General features: G+C 35.5%; 1 protein-coding gene across 11 annotated transcripts in view; it reads left to right on the forward strand.

The window, feature by feature from the left end:
- LOC118186305 (uncharacterized) overlaps window positions 1-26,742 on the forward strand; it is a 444,127-nt gene that overhangs the window by 299,592 nt on the left and 117,793 nt on the right. For all 11 annotated transcript variants that reach the window (XM_085825193.1, XM_085825199.1, XM_085825194.1 and 8 more), the window contains exon 2: window positions 17,517-17,572. In XM_085825193.1, coding sequence (XP_085681319.1) covers window positions 17,517-17,572 — 56 coding nt within the window. The remainder of the gene's footprint in view (window positions 1-17,516; window positions 17,573-26,742) is intronic.

The raw sequence follows: 26,742 nt of genomic DNA on the forward strand, positions 1-26,742 counted from the left end.
ATTGGGTCTTCCACATGCTCATATTCGTTGGAGGATTACGTTATTCAAAATTTGATGACTCTATGTACCGTTGTTTTATCACAATACGAGAAATATACATACATTTATGCAGATTTTTCATTATTTAATTTCTTCAAATATAATGCAGGACTCTAACATTTTGTGGCAACAGTTTGAAAAGTGAACCGACATTTATGAGTCCGACGCAAAATGCCAAAACGAAACTAATAGTCCTTCGGGATTCAAATCCCTTTGGACTAAAAATTATTTTTTGGTTTCTTAATTTATATAAAAGTTACATTCGCAATTTATATATGTGTATAAAATGTATGCGTATATAATTGAAAAAATATGTAAATCAAAATTATAACCTATAGTTTGCAATAGTCCATTTCAATGTGTTAATGCGCTCCCTCCCCCGTCCTAAAAAAAGTAATTTCTTATAATAAATCACTCTAAACTGCGTCATCTCAAAATTAATCTTTCTTGCGTTACACATGTAAAATACCAAAATATGAAGACATATGTATTACCAAATTAAACTTAATTGGAACGGTCCTTTAAATTCTTAATTTTAATTGCATAATTCCCTTTTCAAGGCTCCATATTACATCATGTTACAACACACTTTCTCTCCAATCGCAGTGCAAATAATAACAGTCGCAATGCAAATAATAGAGCAATAAGACCTTTTTGCTTTCTTATTTTTTGCGTATTTGCTGTAATACCGCTTTCGATTATCTTGGAGAATTTCTCCTTTTTTTGTTCAAAACTCTGCTTACTGCATGGCAACAGAAAAGCAGTTTTCCTTATTTTGGCATTCATGAAGTCTTTGCCTCTAACTTAATCATTTCTAGCTGTTGTGTTTAAAATACAGCTATGTGGCTTTTTCTTTCATTTGAGGCTGTTGTAGTTTAATGGCCAAGATAGTGAGGATTGATTAAATACAAATTTTCATGCAGTATGTAAAGCGAAATACCTTTCTGTGTAAGACAAAAAAAAATGTACACTTATCTTCAAACATATCATTTTCCAAAATCTTGCCTCTTTTGAGCTGCTGAGTAACTCAAATTTCCAGAACTCATCAGGCTGTTCAGTCTCATAAATGATGCTCGGAATTGAGTTGATGCTATATTTGCTATATTTATGAAGATGTAATTTATTATTTTATGCAGTAACTGGATTGTGCCTCTAGAGTTAACTAAAAGCACAATAATTTTAAAACTTTTTCCTGTTTTTATTATGAATGCAACTTTTACTGAATAGAAAATGCCTGTTCAATGCTTCAGATTCATCACTGCGGCCGAATCTGTCAGTGCAGGTGCTGCTTTGATTAATTACCATCTTCCTGCCCTCGATCATATTAGAACTAGAGTTCCTAAATGATTAATTTATCTTGCTGAACTACCGGAAGTCCAATTTAAGCTTAATATTGAGGGTAGTGAAAACCAGAGCAACATTAGGTCCCTTTTTATGATGTTACTACAACAGGATCGATATTTGTATGTATTTCACATGTATTATTTTATTTAATTACTTTGAAACCGAAGTGAAATTTCATAAATTCTAGTTGTGTTTCTTTGTATTAATGTTGGTATAAATTTAAAATTTTATTTTTATATTTTGAGCAAGCTAACAAATCACCTGAGATAATTAAGAGCAGCTTAAAGAAAGCAAATCATACCTTGATGATAAAATGATAGCATATTAGACCCATTAGTTTGACTGCTGCTACTCCATTACAATTTTCTAAACATCAGAATAAAAAAATTAAAAAAAAAAAAAATCTGAAATGTTTCAGATTTTAAATTACGTCCAAAGGGGCGTTTTTTAACATTTTGTGTGTTACCTTTCTTTATTAAATATCATGTTCCTCGCACTTAAACCATAAGATCCAGTGCAACAGCAATATAGCAAAATAGTTTTAAAACGAGCATATCTTTAGAATTTCCGATACAGAGACTCACGCGCTGGAGATAAAAATGTTTTTTCTGCACAACGTTGCCATTGCTGGCTTTGAAATCCTTGAGTTTGTTAATCAAAAATTCGTCAAAGTTTTAAAAAATAGGAAATCGATCATAAAACAAATTTCAAATTTCAAATTGGGTCTTCCACATGCTCATATTCGTTGGAGGATTACGTTATTCAAAATTCGATGACTCTATGTACCGTTGTTTTATCACAATACGAGAAATATACATACATTTATGCAGATTTTTCATTATTTAATTTCTTCAAATATAATGCAGGACTCTAACATTTTATGGCAACAGTTTGAAAAGTGAACCGACATTTATCCGTCCGACGCAAAATGCCAAAACGAAACTAATAGTCCTTCGGGATTCAAATCCCTTTGGACTAATAAATACAAAATGAGAATCGTCTATAAAGTGTGCGAACAGCCTGTGTATTTATTCGCTTTGGACCTTAATGGATTATTTCTTAAGTATCATTCAGTTGGCGAAAGTTGAGACATCTCTCCAAAAATCGCACTGTACTAGTTGTGTTGTTTATTTTAAATATCTGTTCTTTAAAGTATGCTTGCCTTTCTTAAGCGTATTCGTTTCCATCTAAAATTATCAGCATCTCATAAAACTAATCAGTAATGTAAGAGCTTTTTTGAAGATAAGAAAAGAGTGAAGCTCCCCTGAAAAACGATAAATGCTCGGAATTCGATTGGGAGATAAAAGAATTTGATTTCGATAATACGAGGTATTCGATTATTAGTCCAAAGGGGCTTTGTCCCTGAAGGATTGTTTTCGTTTTGAGATTTTGCGTTGAATCACTATAAATGTCCGTTTCAATTTTCAAACTGTTGCCACCAAATGTTAGTCCTGCATCATATTCGAAAAAATTAAATAATAAAAATATGCATAAATGTATGTATATTTCTCGCATTGTGATAAAACAACGGTGCATAGAGCCATCGAATTTTGAATGACGTGATCCTCCTACGAATATGGGTATGTGGAAGACCTAATTTGAAATTTGGAATTTGTTTTATTAACGATTTCATATTTTCTAAACCTTTAACGAATTTTTAAGTAACAAACTCGACAATTTAAAAGCGAGTAATGGCAACACTCAACGGGGAAAAAAAGACCTTTTTATATTCAGCGCGCAGAGCTGTGTATTGGAAATTCTAAAGACAGGCTCATTTTAAAATTATTTTGCGACATAGCTATAGATCTGAATTTTATGGTTTAAGTGCAAAGAACATGATATTTAATAAATAAAGGTAACACACAAAACGTTAAAAAACGCCCCTTCTCATTACACTTTTTACTTCCTTGTATGAAGTAAAAAAACTGTTCTAATCGCGAAAACTTCCGGGTGTCAAATTTCAACGGAAATATCCATTCTGACCGCTCCCGAACATATTTTGAATATTTTTTTACGTGACGTTTGTATTTGTGCCTGTATTTGTCTGTATTGTAAACGTCAAAATATCATAAACTATTTATTCATCAACTGTGAAAAATTAAAAGCTTCAGAAATATGATTCAACAGGGGGATTCTGATATAATTAACAATATTCGTAAACTAAACTTGTACATAGATGGACTTCTACAAGATAGGGACTTCTTATTTGGACATTCTTCAAGACATGGACGCCTACGTATTGAATTTATACATATAATTATATGGTCTTCTACATAGACGTTATATTTTTATTACTTTATAATTTTTACTACATATAGGCATTCTATATATGAACATTATTTTACATTCTACAAGATATGGATTTCTACGTATGAACATTCTTCTACATTCTACAAGATACGGATTTTTACATATCGACTTTTACATATATTTATGATATAAATAGCTTTGACTTGTATATTTATATGCTGATTTCTACATAGACTTTATATATTTTTTTAGTCCAAAGGGCCAATTTTCCCTGAAGGACTATTAATTTCGTTTTGGCATTTTGCATTGAGAACTTTAAAAGGCTGCATCACTTTTGAAATCGTTGCCACCATATATTATCGCCCTGTCTTATATTTAAAGAAATTAAATAATGAAGAATCTACATAAATGTATGTATCGTTCTCGCATTCTGATAAAACAACGGTACCTAGCGCCATCCAAATTTGAATAACGTAATCTTCCATAGAATATGGGCATGTGGAAGCCCTAATTTGAATTTGAAATTTTTTTTATTATCGTTCTCAGATTTTATAACACTTCAACGAATTTTTGATTAAAAAACTAAAGATTTCAAAGCGAGCAATGGCAACACTGTACAAAAAAAAATTTATCTTCAGCACGCGAGACTCTGTATCGAAAATTCTAAAGATATGCTCATTTTAAAATTATTTTGCGATATTGTTGTTGAGCTGTATTTTGTAGTTTGAGTTACGTATTGTATAACATGATATTTAATAAACAAAGGTAGCACACAAAACGTTAAAAAAACGCCCGTTTGGAGTAATTTAAAAATCTGAAACCTTTCAGATATTTTGTCTTATTTTTATTTATTTTTATATTTTATTTTTATTTTTTAAGTTATCTAAGTTTATTTAAAGTTATATTATGTCGTCAACATTTCTAATTACCTTTGTTTTGTACATTAACCAATTGTAATGCAACATGTACTCTAAATTGTTACAATTATTGTTATAATAAATGCCGCTGAGCTTCAGATGGTGGATAGCACCCATCAATGAAGCATACAAGCCGAAAGTCTAAATGATTGTGCCGTTGCTGTATTGATGGGCTTCTGTCTTCTTCTGTATTTGTGAACATAATAATGGACTCTTTATTTTTTTCAAAAATGGGTTGTAAAATAGATTGTTTCTTGACATCTGTATGTATTTGTATGTACGTACATATGTGTGTCGCATAACTCAATAACGATTAGCCGTAGAACGTTGAAATTTTGTGTATGGGACTGCTACAACATCCATGCCGAACCCGGGCGCATATAAGCATTCTGTACCGCGCCACACGCATAGGGAAGTGTGTGTGTATGTGTGTGTATTTAATTATGGCAAAGCACACTAGGGCTATCTGCCTAAGGGGAGGGATGCCTTCGTGGAGGACTTTCTAAGGAAAACTGGCTCGTATACACGTTACACATGGGGAAAACCACGAAAAACACCCATGCAGCCAATCCGTTCGCGGGATTCGAACCTCGGACGGAACTACCAGTGTTCAGCGACTTTACCGCTCGGCCGCTGGTGGTCCCACGCATAGGGAAGAAATCCGTACTTGTGATTTGGCGTACTTTTCGATGACTCTTGGCGTCTCTTGATTTAGATGGAATTCATACGGTTTTGTTTTCGATGAATGACACGCAAGAGTAATACAGAAGCGTAAAAATTATCGTTTGTTTTCTTTCAAACGAAAAACTTTAACTGCAGCTTTCTGCAATGGCTTCCTGTTTCATTGAAATATGAAATATAAAATCTTTCAAAGATGTTGTTAATATCAGAAGTAATTTTAAGCGTTTAGATTATATAAATAGCTGAGTTCATGAATTTAATGCAAAAACCAAAACATGACGATCTCGATCCAACTATAAAGGCATCGTATGCTAGTAAGGATATTATTATTATTATTGCAATTTTGTTGTATTCTATTCCTTTCAAAATGTTTGAAAAGTGCATTCAGTATTGTCGCTGAATTTAATACACGTGTATAAGAAAAGAAGCTTCCTTCTCCAACAAACACTACTTTTACGCAAAGTATGATTATAAAATATTGGGAATTTACTGTGTACCATGTTAGCTCCCGACGTCGTTTTTGGTATTTCCGGAAACTTACCTGTCTCATGCTTTCCAACATTGCATCTGCAGAGAACGAATATATAATGAACAAGAAAATTAATAACCACAACACTAATTTTTAAATTAAGAATACATTTATTAAAAATATCTGCACTTAATGCACATTTACGGAGTAGCACAAGAAAAAATAATACTTTTTAATCTCTAAGCGAAAAAGAAAACTACGCTTTTTATATTAAATTCACCATACTACAGTGTCGTAAGAAGTGCAATCTCATAGCAACAAAAACACAACGCACGTAATAATTTTTCGGTACCCCTATCAAAATGTAACAAACGGTATGGGGGGTGTACCCTCGAGTTCAAGCAAACTCAAGGCGTTCCAAAGCGTAGAGGGAATGATGTCATCGGAAACCATATCGAATCACAATGATGGAGAGGATTTTCCATATGTGCTTGGCGTGGTACAGAATGCTTATATGCAACCCGGGAGCTTAATGGCAAACCGCACATTGAGTTGATCAATGATAACGAATTTCGCTTACTGCGCATGCTCAATGGTGTACCCCTAGCGTGGGAGAAAATACTGGCGACTAAGCATAAGCAACCCTACACAAGCTTGTTCGTCATGTAGGTCTTATCAACTGTTTACAATTGCAACAGTCTATTTCATTTTAATTACAGTGATTTATTTGACAAATTAATGATTGATTAATTCAGTAATTTAAACTAGATTTAATGCTTAATTTGTTAAAGTATATATGAGTGGAACGTATGGTAAATACTTAATTGTTTTTATTCCTCAGAAATATAATCAGCTAATATATCTTGTAATGTTTCTTGTTTTGTAATCCATTTTAAAAGAAAATTTGGGTAGTTTAGAATCGACATTTACACTCGAAGTAAAGAAGCAGCTTACAACCTGACACGTTTTAAAACCTCGCACTGTTTACGCCTAAGATAACACAATATCAACCATATACCGTATTTATCTTCTTTTAAAATTTCGCCAAAGTCGTAACTGCGCCAAATTCTCTTTTGAGCATGCGCAGTAAGCGAAATTCGTTTAACATTGGTCAACTCAATGTGCGGTTTGCCATTAGGCAACCCGGGCCCTTCGGTACCGCAGTAGGCTTCCCTAACCACTGTACCGTCTGGGCGGCTATGCCTTCCAATAATTTCGAGATATGGAAGGTACTGGAGATTTCTTGGTGGCCGGGGAAAGCTATATAAAAGCGGAGAGAGCATCAGTTCTTAGTTGTTTTAGTTCAGACTTCGCAACACTGATAATATCTCCGGATGAGCTTCACTCTTTAGATGAACGTTGCACTGTATGTGTTTAACTTTCTTAGTAGTTTGAAGTCGTAACTTCGTAACTACTCAATGTGCTCTGTCATACTGTGAAGAGGCGTACAGATACTTTTGTGGAAAGTTCCAGAACTGTAAAGTGTCTCTTTTAGGAAAATAAATTTTATCAAGCTACCATTGTTTCTGTGTGCATTTAATCTATTACGAACGCCTGCGCACACAACAATATCATAACACAACTTTTTCATGCATTTTTATATTATACTGTTACGAATTTGGTATTTAAAAAGCTAATGTTAGTTCAATTAAAAATTAAATGGTTTTATTTCTCGCGCAGTGCAGCGCGTGACGAATATTAAAAGAAAGCTAAGCCGGAAAATTGAAAATACAAGAGCGCGTGCATTAAATAAATAAATATCTCCTTTTGATTTCGAGAAAGTACTGGAAAATTCTAGCGCGTGATTTTAAAATCTTATAAAAGGAGGAAAACATCTCAGTTTGTAGTAGTTGCTTAGTTTGTTGTTGTTTAGAAAACTACTGTTGTTGATTGTAGCGAATTCGCGGATTAGCGTTCTTTAGCTGTTTTGAATTACGTTCTATTGACATTTGAGTAGTTAAAAGAAAACTACTGTGAGATATTGTAATACTGCATGATAATTTGAGAAAATTTAAGCATTTTTGTTCTGATAATAATAAATTTTTGTTCATTTTTCATCGGACTTGTGCATTCATTTCATAACGAACCCGTACGCACGCAACAATTTTTGGTGTCAGGAGTGGGATTTGAATGCCAATAACAAGAGCGATGGAAGAACAATTGAGACAGCTCATTAGTGCTTTTGCTGCATTCCAAGAAAAGATGGAAGCTGGCCAAGCATCATTTAAGGAAGAAATGAAATTGGGCCAGGAATCCGTTAAGGAAGAAATGAAATTGGGCCAGGAATCCGTTAAGGACGAAATGAAAGCCGTTCAAGCTGGTCAAGAAGAAATGAAAAGAGAAATTACTTGCATAATAGAAAATAAATTTGAAGCTATGGAAGGCAGAATTGACGCAGTTGAAAATAAAGTTGGACATATTGAAGAAAGAGTTTCTTCGGTGAAAGAAGAAATAGAAGAAAGAGTTTCTTCTGTAAAAGAACAAATTGATGAGAGAGTTTCTGCAGTTGCCAAAGAAATGGATACTTTAAAGAAATTCGTAGCGTCGGCAGGGAGCAGGAGTGATGATTTTAAATTCTTACCAATGCCTGCTCGTCCACCTCTGAAGCTATCCACATATGATGGGAACACCTCCTGGCAGGTGTATAAGACACAATTTTCTATCGTGGCGGATGCGAATGGATGGGATTCCCAAGCTAAGGCCTGTCATCTCGCCGCTTCTCTAAGAGCCGACGCAGCGGATATCCTTCAGACTCTTCCCGAAAACAAAAGGTTAGATTTCGAAGCTCTGTCCGGCGCCTTGGAGTTGCGCTTTGGGGAGAAGTGTTTAAAAGACTACAGCAGGCTCCAATTAAAATCTCGTCAACAGAAGCCTACCGAAACACTTCAGGAGCTCGCCGCGGATGTTGAAAGGCTGTCCCATCTCGCCTTTTCGGAATGCCCGACAGAAACAAGGGAAATCCTGTCCTTGCAATACTTTATCGACGGCATCCGAGATACTGAAATACAGAAAGCTCTACGAATGGCGGATGTAAAAGATTTAAAAAGCGCTCTATTGTACGCCATGAAATTTGAGGCAGCCCAGCAAGCCACTCGTCGAGACCGCTACCCAGTTAGAGCTGTGCGAATCCATGAGCCAGTGGATCAACTGATGGCTCGTTTAGATGATTTAGCCAGACAAGTCGAAGATTTGATACGGAGTAGCAGTGAGAACAAAGTGGCTGTAAGATGTTGGAGATGTGGTTCTGAAGGTCACCTACGACGGCATTGCAGAACACCCCAGGGCACGGATAATGAAACGGATGAGTTGACAAGACCAGTGAATGCTTTAAGACGGAATAGTGGTGAAACAAAACCGACCCTAAAGTGCTGGAATTGCGGTGTTGAAGGCCACCTACGAAGGAACTGCAGAACTCCCCAGAGCACGGAAAATAAGGCATACGATTTAAACAGACAATTAAATGCCACGGGAAGGAAAAGGACTGACAAGAAACCAAAGTGCTGGAACTGTGGAGCTGAAGGCCACGTACGAAAGAATTGCAGAACACCCCAGGGTACGAAAACTGAGACAATTTCTGAGCAACGACGCAGGAAAGAAATTAATGACCATATCAAGGAACGGAGGTTGCCAGATAATGAAAAACCCTGTTTTAAAGCACTTAAGATCTCTATAGTGAGTGGCAACAATAACGGACTGTCCATCAATGGGAATATCGATGGAGTTCATTGCAATATGATCATTGACACAGGAGCTAATGTTACCATCATTAGGAAAGATTTAGCTGAACAGTTTAAAGATAAACTTATTTGGACGCCATCCTGTGTTACCCTTCAGACTGCGTCTGGTGACAAGATCGACATAACTGGGAAGTTAAACGTAAACATCACGTTTGGAAGTGCCGCCTACCATCACACGGCATATGTGGCGGATATTACAGATCCATGCATACTCGGATTGGACTTTTTAAGGAAATACAATTTTTCCTTAGATTTCAAAAACAATAAGCTGCTTTCAGCATCTGATGGCATGACTATCCATCCTCAAAAGGGATCCTCGCCTGGAAATGTCGACGCCTTGTCCGAAAGATCGAGCTTGGGAAGCTGCCGAAATCATACCAGGGTCGAAAAGAAACTCAAGACTACCAGCTATTCTCCATCCCAGAAGCTCTTCGGTCGAGACCTTCGTCTGCCTTGTGACCGCCTGTTTAGTCGCCCTACGGATGCGCCTTCATCGCCTGAGGAACACATCCAAGATGCCCAGGCCCGGTTTGAGGGGATGCACCGTTCTGCACGAAAGCGAGTCAACTTGGCGACGGAGAAAATGAAGACCAGATGCGACACAAGAGCTACTAGACATAGATCCAACAAAGGAGACAAGGTATGGTTGTGGAACCCGATTCAACGAAAAGGACTGAGTCCTAAATTACAGTCACCTTCGGATGGTCCATATACAGTACTGAACACGAATGACGCCGTGGTTCGGATCCGTGAGTCTTCGAACTCTTACGACAGGTTAGCTCATTACTATGGCCATAGTACGTAGTGTAAATAATTGTAAATAGTATCAGACCATGGTCCTTTTTGTTTTTAAATTAGTATTTGATTTGCATTTAGTATTTTATTTGTATTTAGTATTTGTTTTGTATTTAGTATTTGATAGCATTTGATTTGTTTTATGTATTGCATTTATTGTTCATGTTGTTTATTATTGTAATGTAATGCTTATTAATGCATGTATGCCACAGTTGTAAGTTTTGCTTCCTGTCCAGGGATTGTACTGCCCGGGACGTGCAGTCCTTGGAAAGGGGGCAGTGTTACGAATTTGGTATTTAAAAAGCTAATGTTGGTTCAATTAGAAATTAAATGGTTTTATTTCTCGCGCAGTGCAGCGCGTGACGAATATTAAAAGAAAGCTAAGCCGGAAAATTGAAAATACAAGAGCGCGTGCATTAAATAAATAAATATCTCCTTTTGATTTCGAGAAAGTACTGGAAAATTCTAGCGCGTGATTTTAAAATCTTATAAAAGGAGGAAAACATCTCAGTTTGTAGTAGTTGCTTAGTTTGTTGTTGTTTAGAAAACTACTGTTGTTGATTGTAGCGAATTCGCGGATTAGCGTTCTTTAGCTGTTTTGAATTACGTTCTATTGACATTTGAGTAGTTAAAAGAAAACTACTGTGAGATATTGTAATACTGCATGATAATTTGAGAAAATTTAAGCATTTTTGTTGTGATAATAATAAATTTTTGTTCATTTTTCATCGGACTTGTGCATTCATTTCATAACGAACCCGTACGCACGCAACAATACGTACTTAGAAAGACTTACTTTTTTCCCCTTTTATGAAATTTGTCTCTTATAATGTGAGTTTTAATAACTTTTGATAAAAAAAATCGAAACGCAGCTACAGAAAAAAAAACGTTTTTTAGTTTCTCTCAGCTGATTTTATCTCTTTTTTATACTTAATTTCATTCCAGTATAAACAGAGCTTGTTTTTCTTCACATTTTCTTGCTTTTCTATTTTCGTTTTTTCAAGACGTTTCAAACTTGTCATCTAAAGTTATTATTTTATACTGAAAGGCAAAATGTTGCAGTTTCCCATCATTTCGCACTAAAATAAACAGCAAGAAATGAATTTTGGAGATATTTGTTTTTTCAGGCTTGACATCTCAATGTCGTGAGTAAAATTTATGTTTTTCTTTCCCTTACACGTTTTTCATAGGCGTGTTGTTATCTGAATAATTACTGATGTTCGTTTGAAATTTATTACCTAACATTGCATGGTTTGCAACAATTTACACTATGCGTTACCAAGTTCTATTTTTGTACTTAATTTATATACAAATGTATACAGTAGTTTCAGGATATCCTTATATATATTCAATGCATTTTTATCTTCACATTTACTCGCTTTATAGAAGTTGGTGCTACTGCCAAACAAAGCAATGTTTCAACTTTATCTCCCTACTTCAGGAGCTACCTATTATATGCCCGAGGGTATCATTAGACGGTTTTATGCATGTCTGCAGCTGTGCGGGAATTTATTGAAAACTTAAAAGTATTTAAATTTTTAATAAAATTTTATGTAAAATGCTTTGTGGTCAGTAATTAATTAGAGATATATAAGTTTATTTGTTTGAAAAATTATTTTATTATATTTAAACAAATTAAATTTAAATTTTAAAAACACGATTAAAAGTAAAAAAAAAAAATTAAAGCCAAAATTTAAAAAAGCAAATTTAAAGCCCAAAAAAATTTTAAATATATATATATATTTTTTAATTTTTTCCTTTAAATTTGCATTTTTACTTTTATACGTGTTTGTTGAAATTTAAATTTAATTTGTTTAAATTTAAATTTCATTCCTTGCAGCAATGGCGCAAAGAATTACTTAATTAAATTTGTATTTAAATTTATTTAAATTAAATTTATTTAATTACATTCAATTTATTCTTATGAAACAATTTTGTTTATTATATTATATTATTACGAATTTTGTACAGAGGTAGATGATTTTAGGGCAATTATATGTGAAATTGTTGTATTTTTCCGTATAATATAAGATGAAAATTTCGAGAGTCAATGTTATGCAGGAAAAGTAAAAATACAGGGTCAAATCTATTTAACGTTGAGTAAATACCTGTCTCGCTAATTTGGCGAGATATCGCCAAGTTGGAAACGATTTTGGCGAAGAAGCGCCAAAAAGCGACCATTTGGCAACATTTCGGTCCGGTCCTTGTATCACCATACTTATAATAACTGAATAACAGTAATTGACGTTCTATGTAACTGTAATCGTACCCGATCCTCATATGCCTTTCAGTAATTTCGAGGTGTATTAAATATTTCTCGGTGGCCGAGTGAAAACTTTATAAGACCGGATACAATATCTGCTCTGAGTTGTTTATTGGTCGTTAGTTCAGCGTGAATCTTCACGCTGAACTATAGAGATATCTTCACGCTGAACTATAGAGAACTATCTATCTATAGAGATAACTATAGAGATAGAACTATAGAGATATAGAGATATCTATAGAGATATCTCACGCTAACTATAGAGATATCTATAACATAGATAGAGGGCTAGCTTCGTTCTTTAAATGCGCTTTGCATTTCGTTGTGTTTAATGTTCTTAATATTTGAATCGTAACTACTGCTTATACTCCGTGATACTGTGAAGAGCTGTACGACAATTTTTGTGGAAAGTTTCAGAGCTCTGAAGTGTTTCTTTCTATAAAATAAATTTTATCTACCTATAATCGAAGCTGTATGCATTCAATCTATTACGAACCCGTAGTCACGCAACAATATGTTTATCATTTTAAATGGGCTTGGCAGGCGTCCCAATTTGATCAAGATGGTTGCAGTTTGAAGGTGCGGTCCCAAGCGCACCGTCTAGTTTGTTATTTTGCCCTGGTTATTTGTTTAAAGTGAAAAATATGTCTAATATGCTCGCATTAAAAATATTTTGTAATGTCTCCCTAGACTATTATACTGAATTGTCTCCCTAAACTATTGTACTAAATTGTCTTCCTAGACTATTGTACTGAATTGTCTCCCTAGACTATTGTACTGAATTGTCTCCCTAGACTATTGTACTGAATACCAGTCTTCATAGATGGCACCATACGCAGAGCGCAATTATATGTTTTGCACTGTTGTGTCATGTAGAATGGGGAATCTTCATTTAATGGATATTCCAGAAACTGTTATGCTATATTTATTGTAAATTATGTTCTCGTATTTTTTGTGCACGTGACTCTTAGTTTATTGTTGGTGTCTTCTATTTCATTATTTTTGTATACTTTGTTATTTTAATTCCCAAATGAGTTTCTCAAGTAAAAGGCAAATGATCTATAAATTTAATACTGACTGGGAAGAATCATATTGCTTCGTTAATTTTAAAGATAAATATATCTATTTGTTCTGCGGTAGTATTACAGCAAGTGCCAAAAAAAATATAATGTTGAACGTAACTTTCAGACAATGCATGCCACTTATAATATGACCTGTTCACTTGGATCTAAAAAAATAAGAAGAAAAATCAGCTAAAAACAAACCTGTTTGCCCAACACTCAGTTTTCACTAAGCCTGTGGTAAAGTGTAAAAACGTCACAGCAGCTTCTTTCAAAATTTCGCACATGTTCGCAGAAAAGTCCTTTTCAGGATGGTGAATTGTGAAAAGAAGTATTTTCAATTGCTACCGATTGCTTATTTTAGGGATTATATAATAAACATGTATTTATGTCAGCAATGCGAGAGTTACAGTTGTCAGACAACACCCTGACAAGAAGCATACATGCCATTTCGAAAGACATGCAAATTCAGTTAAACCATGACTTGAAAATAGACGGGTTTCACTACAATATGATGAGCCTACAGATATATCAGACATTGCATAATTAGCAATTACGGTGAGAATAGAATTTGGTAAATTTACTGTAAAGCAGACATCCTGAAAATATTACCCATGAAAGGACAAGTGAGGATATCCACAACATATTTACAGCTTATACAAAATCGATAAATATCCTTTGATATTTCTACCTTTACATAAGTTGTCGGGGAGCACCAGCACTGGATGGTAATATTATTGGATTTATTGCTGTCTGCAAGAAAGACAAATCATTTTCATATTTTATATCATATCATTGTATTATCCATCCACCAGGAATTATTCCAACATATGCCAATATAAATAAATTTAACTTCAAAAATAAATGTGTCCGCTGCCCCTCTGGTATTCTGGAATGTGCCTTAAGATACAAAACGGTTGGGTATCTCTGTTGCACTTACTATATATTGCGTCAGAAAGATGGTGGCCTTTTGGACTTGCCGTAAATGGGCGACTTTTTTATGGGCCACTCTTTATATATTTTCTAAAAACTGTTGTGTTAGTAAAATCTTATGTTAACTCTTATGTTAGTAAAATCTTATATACCTTATCTTTAATTAATTTTCAATAAACAATACAATATTGAATACGTAAAATATATTCCTTATGATTCGTGTACTTCACTTGTTTAGCATCTGTATTCTGTTTATCTTGGATATGTACAAATATTTATGTTCTAAGATTTATTTTAATTTGCTTACCCAATTATTTTATGTTCGCAGATCTGTACTGTCCATTTCTCCTTTTCCGTTTCTCCTCTATAATGTAAATGTAGTTTGCGTATTTAAGTGAGGGTTTGAAATTGCTTAGACAGAGAGAGTTGTGCCTGCTCAGGGCCACAGATCCTGTCTTCGGCGTTGCTTTATTCTTGCAGGTAGTGCTTTTCACACCGGTGTAAGCTTAAAAGCCAAGATTCGCTGTTAATTTTGGCTGTTTGATACTTAGATTTAGTTTTAAATTTATATTATATTTTGGCTCTCGCCATAAATGCTGGCGGATTTGTAAGCACCAGGTGTGTTTTCTTTTCAGCTTATTGAGTTTTAAAGAAAAGAATCTTTAACGTCTCTGTAGTATTTCCCAAGACACAGCGATAATCATCTACAGTTTTATTCAGGTTTTAGTCACAAGTTACTTTTCGTAAAAGGCTTAATATGTCCTGTTTTATTGAATTATTGAAATTTTCTACTGTGCATTTTGACTTGCATATTGTTGCAAGCCTAGTTATTGCATATTAAGTAAGATAAAATCCATTTGAAAATGATCAGCATTTTTGAAACTATAATTAGATAGCAATACTGAGCAATATCAGTAGTCATATCTTGTAAAGCGACCACCTTCACAGAAGACCCAAATCCTTTGTGAGTGGTAATTTTAAGAAATTTTCACTGTTGTTCCATCAAATATGTTACTTTATCAATTAATGTCATGGCATCGGTATGTGATGTACAGAATATCCTTGAAGAACGGGGGCATTTAATATTCGTTTGTATAGTATTAGATGTAAAACTGTGACATAAAAGGCTGTAAAACATTTTAATAGCTATCTGAAAAGCATTTCTGTATTCCCGTATGCACCATTAACATTACGGGATACATTGAAAGGTTATTCATCTTTCATCCTCATTCAAAGAAGAACGTTGGGAATGTTCATTTTGCTTCAGGGATTTTTTTTTCTTTAGATTGACGTGATTATGAGCCTTTTCATTATAAGCCGGTACTTTCTTATGATACCAAAAATGAATACATGGAATAGTATAAGGATTAGAGCTTCGCGGCAATCAAGAAATAGTTCTATTATGTCTAATTCATCATTCTGGAAAGTTAATGTTGAGCACATTTTGTATAAATGATTTTGAAAAATATGATAGTATTTCTTCCTGGCGAATTATGACATGGTCAGAATTTTCAGGGTCCTGCATTTGAAGGAATATAAATGTTCCTGCCTAAGTATACGCCACTAACACTGACACAATGACATTGACATAATCACCAAATCCTGATATTATTATCCAGAAACTCCACATCATCATACTTTTATACAAATCTCAGCTTTATGACGATTTATTTTAACTTATCATAAATAAGAAACATGAGCTTTTTTGCTACAGATTGAATATGCTTTATTTAAATGTGATATTAATCTATAAGTCTGTCGTGCGTCATAGCAAGCTGTTAATTTTCAAAGATAAATAGTTAACTGTGGTTTCATTACGTTACATAAAATCTTGTTCTTTTGCGTCTGAGCATTTTACCAAGGTCTGGGTTTTCTTTGTAATATCGATGTGCTGTTGAACGAAATGTGGTGAATGGAAAGAAACTTTTGTATTGTTGCAGACAACAGGTAGGTTAATATAAAACTTCTTGAGTTTTTTAGGGAAGTAAATATGAATATCCAGATGTTTGATGATATTGTTACGAAATGTACAGGCGCAGTAAGATAGCTTTTCCGCAAAGCAGTTTTAGGGTTGCCATAAAATGGCGATGGAAGGCAGAGTTGCCATGTTTGGCGAGAAATCCCCCGTTTGGCGACAATTTGTGACAAAATTGGCGATATGCCATGGACGGAGGGAGAACCTTCTGGAACGAATTCTTACCGGTTTAGCCCAGAATGTACGCGAATACAAGTCGAAAGCTATATAACCCTGCTGGTCCGCAGTCAGTTAGGGAGTGCTTAATCAAGAGTGCGAGTTAGTTAGTATCGAGTTGGTGTCTCGTCTAACGAGTCAATCCCTGCGGAGTCGATCGAGGTTGTCAGCCGGACAGCGAGTGCCGAGTGGGTCGTCGAGTGCACCGAAAGATTCACGTAGTGTATTGCGGTTAGTGCATCGTCGAGAGAGCGTGTTGAGCTCCGGGAACGACTGAACCGAAAAGTCGAGAGCTGTGCTCTGTGTGTCGTCGAGTGCATCGCGAGTTGTAGCGTGGAAAGTCTCGAGAGTACGTGGAGTTCCGAGAACGACCGAGCAGAGTCGGGAGCTGTACTCTAATGCTTTGCAGCGAAGCTGTCTCCGTGATAGCCTGAAGGCTGTGTCGTTGATTGTTTCAGCGAGTGCAAAGTAGATCTTCGACGACTATAAACGTGTTTTGGAGCTGTCCTGACAATACTGGCCAATGAAGTGTGTTTCGATACTTCATCACGTGTCGTCGTTTTCACTCCAAATCCACACGAACCCCGTACGAACGTGAATGAAAAGAAAAACGTAACAATATAAATAATATGATATTTAAGTAGTTATTTGTTGATTTATAATGATAATATGATTTCTAATGATATGACTTATAATGATATTTTGATAATGATTTTTGATGATTTTTTATAATGATTTTGATGATGATTTGTAATGATATTTTGATGTTTTTATAATATGATTTATAATGATATTTTGATAATGTGAGCTGTACTGATTGGTTTCTTCTATTGCAGGCAAAGCGTCCATCAATTCAAACACTCCAATCCAAAATGGATTGCCACAAAAAGAGGTTAGAATACTTATTTACATTTTCCTTTCTATTATGCTGGTAGATTTATAGATGTTTCGTTTCATTTTTGACTTATTAAATATTTTTATATCACTCCCTGGATCAATATTTGAAATGGATTTTACAGTAATACATCTCTCTTGTGGAGCTCATCTCCCTAAGATGACCGCTTCTGAAAGTGATTTATATTTCTAACAACATAAATAAATTTTGATATTGAATATCTTTTCTGTAATACTACAACTTCTACAGAAAAGCAAAATCACCTGAAAGATGGTTGTTTTTCTTAGAGAGGGTTCACTGCATGTTTGAAATGCTGTAACGTAAAGTGTTATTAAATATGCACCCATTCTTAAGTTTAACCACTTTTTATTACGCATGGAAAAGGTATTAAAGTAGTGAAGATTTATCTGTTTATTTTTAACTAATAGCTGATTTTAGGTTTAGTGCTTTAATGTCACTCTCTTTTCACCGACACTTCTCATGCCAGAATGTAAATGAGATATGAGACAGCGTTTATTCATATTGAGAGAGAAAGATGTGCTATTTAAGCGAAGGTCACCTTGTACCGTGACTTATTAGCGATTTGATTATGTGACGTTGAGTTCTTCTGGCCATTAAGCTTGTCTCGCCGGTTTTCTACAAACCAGAGCCTTTCCTGTGCGTTACTTTATCCTGTGAGCCGTTAGGTTAATCTATTGCATTTGATTTCAGTTCAATATTACGTATTTAAGTTAAGCCAAGAGGGCTTGTCTTTTGTAAATCCAAGTTGCCTGTTGTTACTTCTTTGTGTTATAATAAAAGGATCTTATACACCCGTCTTCTGACTTTTGTTTGTTTCACAAGACTAGAGTAAAATTCTTCAATAGTCTTTTTAAAGTCTGGAGTTTATGCTTCCTAAGAATACAAGACTTTACAAAGTATTTGCTTATATGTTGTAAAATTTGGACATTTTTCTTAAATGAGGAAATTCTTTTAAATTAATAAATTACGATTGTGATACAAATAGGTAACTACAAATTAATAATTTAAATATTAAATAATGCTTTCTTGGTGTTTTCTAGAATTCATTCTAAAATTGAAGAGGCTGTGTTTTAAATTTAAAGAAATTAGATATTTATTGCATCGCATTTTCGTGTAGTTGTACTTTTAGACGAGTTGGTATTTGATTGAAATATGCAACATTACTTTTTATATTATTTAAGCGAGTTTTAATTATCTGTTGCCGCAGTTGCAACTGATATTCGCAGAAGATTCAAAATTAAGTAAGCAATGTAAGGTTTTGAAGTAAAAGTGTAATTTAAACATTTAATGTTGGCAAATATAACTAACTTAGTGTTAACTAACTTGGTTGGTAACACAGTATGTAGCAACGAACATCTAAACAGCGAAATTTTGGGGTAGGAAAGAAAGGGAAAAATGAAATTTGAGAACGGAAATCAGAGATTCACAGCATGACAATTCTTTTAAAAGAATAGAAGTTCTTATTTGTCGACTGAAAAAGGAGAAATGATGTTTACAGGAAGGATATGGTAGAAATGGACCGGATGCACAAAGAGTTATCGAAGAATTTTCTATTATCGTAGCACTTATTCATTTTGTTCATTTTTGCCACCGGAAGAAAGGAAATACATATTTATATTTGTATTATCTACGTAATTAATATTATTAATGCAAATTGTTTTTAAATGTTTCAGAATTTAATTTTATTATTAGAGTCTTTCTGCTTCTTTTGTGCGAATAATGTCAGGATCTATTTATTATTTGCGGGCTGAAAAAAAAGTGAAATAATAATATAGCAGCACCTCTTCATAGTCCGGGTAATGGCCTTAATACCAATATCCCGGTTTGCTTGAAACCATAACACTAGAAGAACTAAATAGATATAAAAGTGAATGTTGGTTCCAAATATCTTCCCTCCTTCTTTTCAATAAATAAAACGTAATTAATGAGTTAAAATGTCTACATTAGAAATAATTTTTAATTCTTGTTTTCATAATTAATTTTTTTTTTATTTTAACATATTGAAGCATCGATGAATACAAATTTTTCCTCTTTATTTTTTTCTTTTCGTACATTTCTTTAGCAACAACGAAAATCTTTGTTTATCATTTTTCGAATCGTAAGGCTAGTTTCAATATTGGGACCAACTTTTCTATTATATGCTGTGAGAAGGTTGCGTTCTAGTGCTTTTTTGTTGTTGTTCAGCTGCTATTTTCGCGCAACTGTTTCAATTGAGCTGTTATTTCAACACGGTTGTCGTGGTGGTCTTTCTCCCCTACTTTGAAAATTCATTTATGTTAATAAGAGTTTTGATATTTAGCCAGTTGTATTCAATTAGATGCACTTCATTACGTAGACGGAATCTATTGAAACCAAGTTCCTGCCCATTTCCATATGACATTGTGACTTTAGTAAAATGAATTTCAAAACCAAGGAAGTCATTTGCGCAGATTGGTATGATATGTGTCTATAATGCCCTAGTACTGCTTGCCATTAATTTATGTCATGTTTTGCCTGTATTTTCGATGATGGTTTTGCTTTTGTAGCTCTTTCTAAATTCCGTTAAAGTAGGAGCATTTTCTTCTGCTGTAGCTTTTTATGTCTTGCGGAAACGTGCGGCGCAAATAATAGGCCTTAAATGTCGAGCGATAATTATTAGAGCTCAAGAAGGAACGGTCCTAACTTAGGCGTATATAACAGGTACAGGCAGGATATGATATATATATAACAAGTAGATACGTATATAACAGGTACAGGCTGGTGCAAGGCCGGAACCTCTGCACTCAGTTAGGCGTACTAGAGATCGCCGGGTTTTACTAACTGCTTACGTCCCGGATGGAATTTCTAGGAAGAACACGTCTGGGTGCAGTTCGAGAGTCTCCCACCCTCTCTTTCTCTACCAACAACCTCTGGAGAGGATTTCAGCTTACCATGTATTCTGAGTACTCCCTTGCCTCACTGGACACTTACAAACATCTATGCCTTCTCCAGGATTCGAACCTCTTTATGACAATCAGAGAATTATCTACTATCCCCTCTGGGCGGCCATCATACATGCATAAATGGGGAACCAAAGAAGCAATTGGAATACGAATCATATCGCGTAATTTTAAAACTGTGTTAAAATAAATCGCACAAAAAGAGACTTGACTGCATAAAGAGAAAAAAAAGACCCATAAATAATTTTATGTACTTTTTTTTTCTTTTTTTTTTTTTAAATTTTGCTAAACTAAATAATATTTTGCTTTGAAATTTTCTTGTCGGACTGTAGTCATTCTGACAAGAAACAAGTTACTCACTAACTGCTGATTTAAATAAATAAATATAAAATAATGATGATAAATGATAATAATAAATAACTTAAAATTTACTGAAAATAGAGCGTTTACAGTATTACGTTTACAAATTAATCACGAAGAAGAAAGATAAGTACCATAGTAAAGGATCATGTAAACAAAACTTACACTGCTGGGCATTCAAAATGCAAGCTGAAGAAGGGTAAAAATTGTCAAACGCAAATTTTTTTCAGAGATTACACATAGTCTCAATGTTAATTGATCTGAAATATACAGTGGATGGACAAAAATATGGAAACACCTTGTGAAATGCATGTTTGAAAAGAAAGATTGATTTTAATGAAATATGTAGGTGGCGCTGGCGTTTTTGACTACTGACACCACCTAGACAACTCAACTTCGTAAATGTGCTAAACAGTTCAGTTGTTGTCGGAGTACTGTTATGTGAGGTTGTCATTGCATTATGTCAGAGTTAACAGACTTCGAACGTGGGCAAATTGTTGGAGCACGTATGGCAGGTGCTTCCGTAAGTAAGGTAGCCGAGGTATTTAGTGATTCAAGAGGTACTGTATCGAAGATTTATTCCGCATATTTGAAAAGCGGAAAAACATCATCTGCTAAATCACAGCGCGGACGAAAGTGTGTCCTGACTGATCGTGACAGTCGATCATTAAGGGCAATTGTGACGAAAAATAAGAAGACCACAGCTGCAAAAGTTACTGCTGAAATGAATATTGTGTTACCGAACCCCATGAGTACCAAAACAATTAGAAAGGAGCTTCATAAACAGGGAATTGCTGGCCGTGCTGCAATTGAGAAGCCACTCATCAGTGATGCTAATGCCCGTAACAAGAAAAGGTGGTGTTTAAGTCATAAAGCCTGGACTATAGAGCAGTGGAAGCGAGTAATATTTTCTGACGAGTCTTCTTTCACATTGTTTCCCACTTCTGGCCGAGTTTACGTCATCTCAAGCCTATAATACAGACTGCTTGTTGCCAAGAGTGAAACATGGCAGGGGTTCTGTTATGGTTTGGGCAGCCATATCGTGGTTCTCTGCTAGCTCCATGATAACTGTGTCAGGGCACATGACTACCAAGACTTATGTGAACATTTTGGCCGATCAAGTTCATCCCATGGTAGAAACTTTGTTCCCCGATGGTGATGGTGTCTTCCAAGACGACAAAGCCCCTGTTCACACAGCTCACATTGTTCAGGACTGGTTTTCTGAGCACGAGGATGACTTGTCCCATCTCCCCTGGCCACCACAGTCACCAGACCTGAATATTATCGAACCTTTGTGGTCTAAATTGGAACGGAAAGTGCGTTCTCGTTATCCACCGCCAACATCGTTATCTGAACTTGCCACCGTTTTGCAGGAAGAATGGTATAATATTCCCTTGGCAAACATACAGGAACTGTATTTATCCATTCCGAGAAGACTGCAAGCTGTTTTGGATGCCAACGGGTTTCCTACACCATATTAAGCAAATAAACATGTTTTTTAAAGGTGTTTCCATATTTTTGTCCAACCCCTGTAGCTTTCTTTGAGCTGAGGAAGGCGTGAAAATCTGTAATGAGCTTTGCCTCCACGTTTATCAAAAACTGCTGCTACACACCACGACGTTGAGTGAAAGAGGCTTTGGATGCCTTGTTGGGGAATGGCAGATCATATTGCCTCCACACGTATTTAAACTCGCGGGGGCGACATGCCGGCTAGACGTTCTCAAGTCGTTGACAAGACTTGTTTAATGGGCGATAGATGAATGATCAAAGAAGAGTAACAATGCAGCATGATGAGCTAAGAAGAAAGCTTGAGCAGAGAGTGCAACGTGTGGTCGTGCATTGTCCTATTGAAGTGTGTCCGCAGCAAGCCCTGAAGTGAATGGCGGAGAAGAGGCTGTAAAACTTCAGATATATAGCGTTGGCTGGTAAGTGCACCAATAATGCATACTACGGGGTTGAGAGAGTGGAATCCAATACCAGCCTACGCCATTACATCGGGTGCAGGACTCAGTATGACGATGCCTAACAAAAGAGTTGAGCAGCCTTTCTCCACGGTGTCTCCAAACTCTAAACCAACCATTGTGGCCTAATTCCACCATCTAGTTTGCGACCATCGAATTTTCCCACGAGTCACGCAGGCAGAAAATTCGATGTCATGCCATTCGGATGTCCATATTCGCCGTCTAGTGTATAACGTTGCGCGCCTCTAACTAGCACGCAACCAAGAGGTGACCGTGAAAGCTTGTATAAACCACAGAGTCTTATAAAGGGTTTAAGTCCCTTTTTATTCAACGTACTAATTTACAATTGCGTTCTCTTGACGCTTACAAACGGTGCCAACTCGGCAGTCAAAATAAAAATAAAAACCTGAAAAGAAATTAAAGACAATATTCTAACTACGAGGCTCTCTCAAATAACTAACTCACCGCGTTTTACAATACGGCTGCTAATTCAGCAGACTTGAAGCTCACTGGAACAATTGCAGCTACTTCCCGCCAAGCACATAGGCCGCAACGCGGGGTTTTTCAAATCTCTATAACTACCTCCGCGCTCGCTAAGTAAGAATAACTCTCTCTCACCGAACTTGTTTCCTTCTATTTAAATCATACTACTTCCGCTGATAATTTGAATGCTTGCGCGTTCTACTCAAATTTACATATTCTGGCATTGGCAGTTCCAGGGGAAAGTAAGGATTGACAGGAAAGATAGTTTAAACTTAAAATAAATGTTAGTTAAAATAAATATAAACCCTACATTTGCCGCTGCCAGAATTTGGAAAACTTGGAAGCAGGTCCTACAAACGACCTGTTGTAAGTTTATCTAATTCTGAACTAACTGGCGAAAGCCTCGTTTACACAAAAATAATCTTATGTAACAATTAAAATTCTGTTACTCTTTACAAAGGTTTCTTCTTACAGCAACTTTTCCTGGACTTCATCAATCAATCTTGGTCTTTCCTTCCAGCATCTGGAAGGAATAAGTATCAGTATCTTTCTACATACATTATAATTTACACTTTCTTGACACAATAAATTTTTGTTTTTAACGTTTCGTTTTTCTTAGTTATTGCTTACTTCACATTCATTCAATTTTTCAAGCATTAATTTAACTTTACCCTGGCTCTCCACCGTGTGTGGTGTCAAACGGGAATATTCGTGTTTTAGTCTTACAACACTTCCCCTAACCACCATGATTTGTTAGAATTCAACAACAAATAGACACACCTTACTCGACATTCTACAACTCAATGAGCTACTTTAATATTCTTAAAAATTCAAATGTAGGTGGAGAACCCTACAAAACACATTCATTCTAACTTCCCCCTCATTCATCTTTTAAACAGGCAGGCTTTCGCTCTAAAGCATGACTTTACAGTTTAATACTTAAATTTTGACTTCATTGCTTTTAAGCATTCACTTTTAGCATCTACAATTTTATGCTTCTAGACTAAATTCTACTTTTACATAACATGCAAGTATTTACATACATTTACAAAAGTTTAATACATATGCTTTTTACAATTTACCATAAAATGAATAAGAGAAAATAAATTTTTACTTTACTCATCCTTCGCCAAGCTGGCGGCACTGAAACTAAAATTCTTATTAGTACATACAAGAATACGAAGTTATTTTTATCTCCGGCCAAATTTTGGCTTTAACATAACAGAATTAGTCTTTCGACCAACAGAAAATGCTTGTTTTTAGCTTTTACACTTAAAGAAAATAATACTTTTGCCTTAGCTAAATAAAGTAAAACAAAACTAAGTCTCAACCGAGACATATTGACTTTCGTCAAAACATAGAACTTCGTACTTATGCATAACATTTCGGAACAAAAGAGAAAAATATTTATAGAAGGTTTTAACTTATCTTTGAGTTTTCGATGCTTGAAACTCCGTCATCCGTTTTTGACAAAATTGATCCCAAGTTAGAGGTGTCATGGATGTCAATCTTCTCCTTGTTGATCTCCAATTGTCGTCCCCGTTGATCTTTCTTTTGCGTCCTCTACATGCTGGCCTCTTGACGGAGTAATCGTCTGGTTGTTGGCTTTTGCGTTTCTGCCTGGGACGGCTGGTCTTGACGTCCTCCGGTCTGGAGTCCTTGAATTTCTTTTGTTCCTCGTACTTCTGTGCTTCCTGTTGGCGTTTCAGTTTCCGGAACGGCGGCCTTGCTGGCACCTGACTCTGTGGCCGTGTGCGCGTTCTTCTTGATGTGTAATTCCTCCTGCCATCCTTTGTAGGTGGTGTTTTTCTTTTTACCACGGTTTCTTTACCCGGTTCATCTGTACTTTTGTTTTTCTTAAACGCCGGAGTTTGATAATCATTTTTTCTTTTTGATACCGACGTCCGGGTTGTAGAAGTGCTAGGTCTCTCTTCAGTTCTCCGTTTCTTGGGTGGTGGAATAGTTGTTGCAGTCTCTGGCCCTTCTATTTCGTTTAGACTTGAGTCCTGCAAGAAACTTTTAAGGATTTCAAAATCATTGGGATTATAGTATTTTTTCACCTGGTCGGGACTTGCTTTACAGATTTCCCCTCTCTCGTTTTTAAGATATAAAACTACTCCTTTGATTTCCTGAATTACATAGGGGCCTTCAAACTTTGGAGCTAGCTTTGCCATAAAATTGTCTGGGGCACTTGATAAAGAAAATTTCCGTTTCAATACTTTATCACCAACTTTAAAATCTGCTTCACGGCGTTTTTTATCGTAATAAATTTTCTGCCTATTTCTTGCCGTATCCGAGGTTTTAAGCGCCTGATCAATTAGTTTTTGCACGTCCTTTTGTTTGAATTCCTGCTCTCTTTGTTGCACAAAGAATAATTTATCTAAAGGCGTAATTAACTTTCTGCCTAAAAATAATTCTGCTGGAGTTTTTCCCGTAGTATCATGATGTGCCGTTCTTAAAGCATAAGCTAATTCATTTATGTAGCCATCCCAGCGCTTGTGATGTGTGCTAACGTAACTGCGAATTATTTTTACAATGTTTTTATTAACTCTTTCTGCTATGTTAGCCTGTGGTCTATACGGAACCATTTTGATATGGCGTATATCAAGTCCATTGCATATGTTTTCAAATATTTGACTAATGAATTGTTTTCCGTTATCGCTAATGACTTTTATCGGTGCACCGTATTTTAAAATGTATCTGTGTAAGAATGCATCTGCGACTGTTTTGGCTGACGCGCGTTTAAGTGGAACAATTTCTATCCATTTTGAAAAATGATCTACTATTACTAAAAGAAAACGATTTTTATTTAACTCGCTCTGGGGGAAGGGACCAAGGAGATCTATGCCTAAAATTTCATTCGGAAATGTAGCGCGAATGCTATTTAAGTACCCGGCCGGGCTGTAATTAATATCATTTATTAACTGACATTGATTGCAGGACCTGACATACGCCGTTACTATTTTGTATAATTGCGGGAAATATACCGCCTCGCGTACCCTTTTTAAAGTCTTTCTGACCCCGAGGTGGCCCGCTGTTTTTTTTTCGTGCAACTCCCTCAAAATGCTTAATCGAAGCGAGGCTGGGATGACTGGCTTATACTCAAGATTTTCGTTCGTTGTTTTCGTATAGAATAATAAATTATCTATTATTTCATAGTTTTTTGCTCTATTTCTTATCGCATCGATATCTGTATGCTCAAAGCCTTCGGGGTCTTTCAAATAAGCATAGATATTTCCAAATTCAGGATCAGCTTTCAGTTCAGTAATAACCGTATCTCTAGAATCTAAAATTTTTGAAGTCAACACAGCGCATTTAAGTTCATTACCTTCCTCGTCCAGTTTTATACGAGAAAGTGCGTCAGCTACATTGTTTTCCTTACCCGGTTTATATTTTATTGTGATATTATATTCTTGGAGTTTTA

This window comes from Stegodyphus dumicola, chromosome 10 (genome assembly GCF_044657685.1).
Source record: "Stegodyphus dumicola isolate Sdum_Otavi_A_Nest chromosome 10, ASM4465768v1".
NCBI classification, from domain to species: domain Eukaryota; kingdom Metazoa; phylum Arthropoda; class Arachnida; order Araneae; family Eresidae; genus Stegodyphus; species Stegodyphus dumicola.